The sequence below is a fragment of the Limulus polyphemus genome, unplaced genomic scaffold (assembly GCF_000517525.1).
Source record: "Limulus polyphemus unplaced genomic scaffold, Limulus_polyphemus-2.1.2 Scaffold841, whole genome shotgun sequence".
NCBI classification, from domain to species: domain Eukaryota; kingdom Metazoa; phylum Arthropoda; class Merostomata; order Xiphosura; family Limulidae; genus Limulus; species Limulus polyphemus.
This window is the reverse complement of record NW_013666451.1, coordinates 1-2,698: the sequence shown is the minus strand read 5'-3', so window position 1 is coordinate 2,698 and position 2,698 is coordinate 1. Positions and strand designations below refer to the sequence as shown.

The 2,698-nt window shown below is 37.1% G+C and overlaps 1 protein-coding gene across 1 annotated transcript in view; it reads right to left on the bottom strand.

Moving 5' to 3' along the window:
• The window catches only part of LOC111086090, a gene marked incomplete at its 5' end in the record, with an annotated part of 31,671 nt that extends 29,448 nt beyond the window's left edge, over nt 1–2,223 (bottom strand). The window contains one exon of the mRNA XM_022387613.1: nt 1,992–2,223. Within this exon, the coding sequence (XP_022243321.1) occupies nt 1,992–2,223 (232 nt within the window). The remainder of the gene's footprint in view (nt 1–1,991) is intronic.
• Between the last annotated feature and the right edge of the window lie 475 nt (nt 2,224–2,698).

The window sequence follows — 2,698 nt, the reverse complement described above, 5'->3', positions numbered from 1 at the left end:
GTCCCTTCAAGCTCGTTGCCAGATATACTGCTTTCTGCTCCTATGTCCATCCATTCATCTCTGCCGGTAGCTCAAATTGTGCTCTATATGCTTCCAAACGGTGCCTTCCCATCGAATTCCTGTAGCTTCCTTCGCACTGGATCACTCCTATTACTGACATTCATATCTGGGATGTTACTTCTAACGGGACTGAATATGTCTGCATTAGGGTTTAGCTGCGGGCTCTGTAAGGGGCTTGCCATTGTCTGGGGCTGATTAAGTCAATGGTCAATCTATCCTCCTCATAGTAAAAGACTAATAGATCGTCCTTTAAGTATCTAATTCCTTTTAACTTTACTAATGTTTTCCATTTGTACTTCTTTAAACAAGAAGAGAGACTACAGCAGTAGCAACTGGAACAAGAAAGGAAACCTTTTCTTTTTCCTCTAACAACTGCTATAATTTCTCTTCTTGTTTATTTTCTTTCTCCTCTAACAACTGCTGTAATCTCTCTTCTTGTTTATTTTGTTGTTCGAGCTGCCACTGTTGCAGGTTTTCTTGCAACTGCTGTTGTATTGCTGCCATCAAATCTGCTAAGCTGTAGTTTGATTACTCATTGTTCCGTCACGTTGTGACCATATTATATATACCAGACTACCCCCAATCTAGTAGTCTCCCGATAATTCACGAAGGACGTGGCGTGATACTAGTCACGTGACCTCGCTGACGCAACAATACTAAAGATTGATTGCTTTTGAAAAAGATATGTAACAGCCCTTTATGATGTAAAATATTCATACAGTCAAATAATAAAGATGTGTTCAGATGAGAAATTTATAATTTCTAAGATGGGTATATACCCTGCTTTAAATGGCATTGGAAAACAAAGGACTGTGGATCAACTTGTGGAACCACGATTACTCAGAAAGAGACCTGCAAAAAGTCATATCCCAGCTGTGGTAAGCAGTGTGGCCTCTTGTAACATGTGAGAATCCACAAACATAAAGATCAGTGGCAAAAGCTGTTCATGTGCCCGAGGTGTCAATATGCAACATGATCAAGAAAGATCTTCTGGTAATGCGACACTAGCCACTTGTAAGTAGATTGCTTCCACAATATATCCAGGAGAGGAAAAGGAACTACAGAAAACTGTAAGAAAAGTATGTATCCGGAAAAATGGCAGTCTGGGATAACACTCAATGTAGCATATGTGTAGTTGATAACTGTATTAAGTCTCGTGCCATTTTCTATCAGTCAATGATGGAAAATATTTACAAAAGTGGTACAAGAATGTCACGAAACTTTTTTCAAAGGGACTGATGATTACTATTGGAAATTGCATAAGGACATGTTAGGGATTGGAAGAGTGGATACAAAGATCAAGATGAACTCTGCTTACAGAAATACTGGCTTTGTACCAAAATGAGGCGAACAGGTATGGGTTCACCATTGATGACCAAGATAAGGTTTCCAGGCAAAGCTCCCATTCAACCATAGCACAGATGGGAAATGAAATGCGTATTCATGCTATTCATAAAAAGACATGCTGCTCAAGTCGTCAGATGCAGTAGCAATGGAGTTTTGTCGGATTATTGTTGAAGTTGGCTCTGAGAAATCATCATTCTTACACTAAATGGATTAGGAAAAGCATATAGTAGGGTGTGATGTACTTTGTACATGATGGAGTCTCTTTTATTGGAACCTACTCTGCAGGGCTATTGATAAGATGCACAGTTGTGAGACAGAGCATGACCGAGCATGAAAACCTTGACTGTAATGATGTAGTCAGGCTTCAAACTTTTTTAAATATAATGAACTCAATTATATATACATATAGCTTGTAAAGACTATGGAGATGCATATTACAATGACAATGACCTAATTGGTTTTACAAAACGCTCTATTAAAAATTATAAGATTTATAATGAACTGTCTAATTCTTACCTTATATGACTATCTGTATCAGAGTGTTCTAAGCTGGTAAAACATCATTAACAGACTTAATAACATACCTGATTCTCTGAAAGCTGTATAAACGATTGAGAATTTGGCATAGAATGCCTTAGGATCTGCAAAGTATCTCACGTGGAGTGTGTTTCCTTCTGACCTCTGAGGTTCAGTAGCTGTTCCACAAAACCTGTCCAGACGGTCATCTACACTAAGGGTGTCTGCATATATATCGATGTAGTTGAGTTCACAATTATTTGGATGGGTAAGCTCATATTTCTTGAAAGACAAGTACATCTGGAACACAAATCGATTGATAGTAAAAAGAAAAGTTATTAATATACATAAGTGAAATAAATACTCTGTAGTCATTGGAAATATTTAGTTAAAAGCTTGCACCTGAAATAAAACAATAAAAAGCTGAAGTTACCTTTACTGTTATTTCTTGTTCCATTGTCATAATTAATATCCTTACAATCACCTAAGCCAAAACCACCCAGGATCGAATCTCTACTATTATATAAAACCTTCTTAAAACTTCCAGAAGGATAGCAACAACTTAAGAGCCAAAACTAACTAGTAATTAGTATCCAGTAAAAAAGAATTAAAACAAATATGCAACTAGTAATTATACTTGCGTGATTGCATAGGCTACTAAACATAACAATGATTGATATCCAACTGCCACAATCTTACCTTCATTATATATTGTTGCGTCAGCAAAGTCACATGACTAGTGTGACGCCACGTTTCTAGAACTATCCTGTACCTT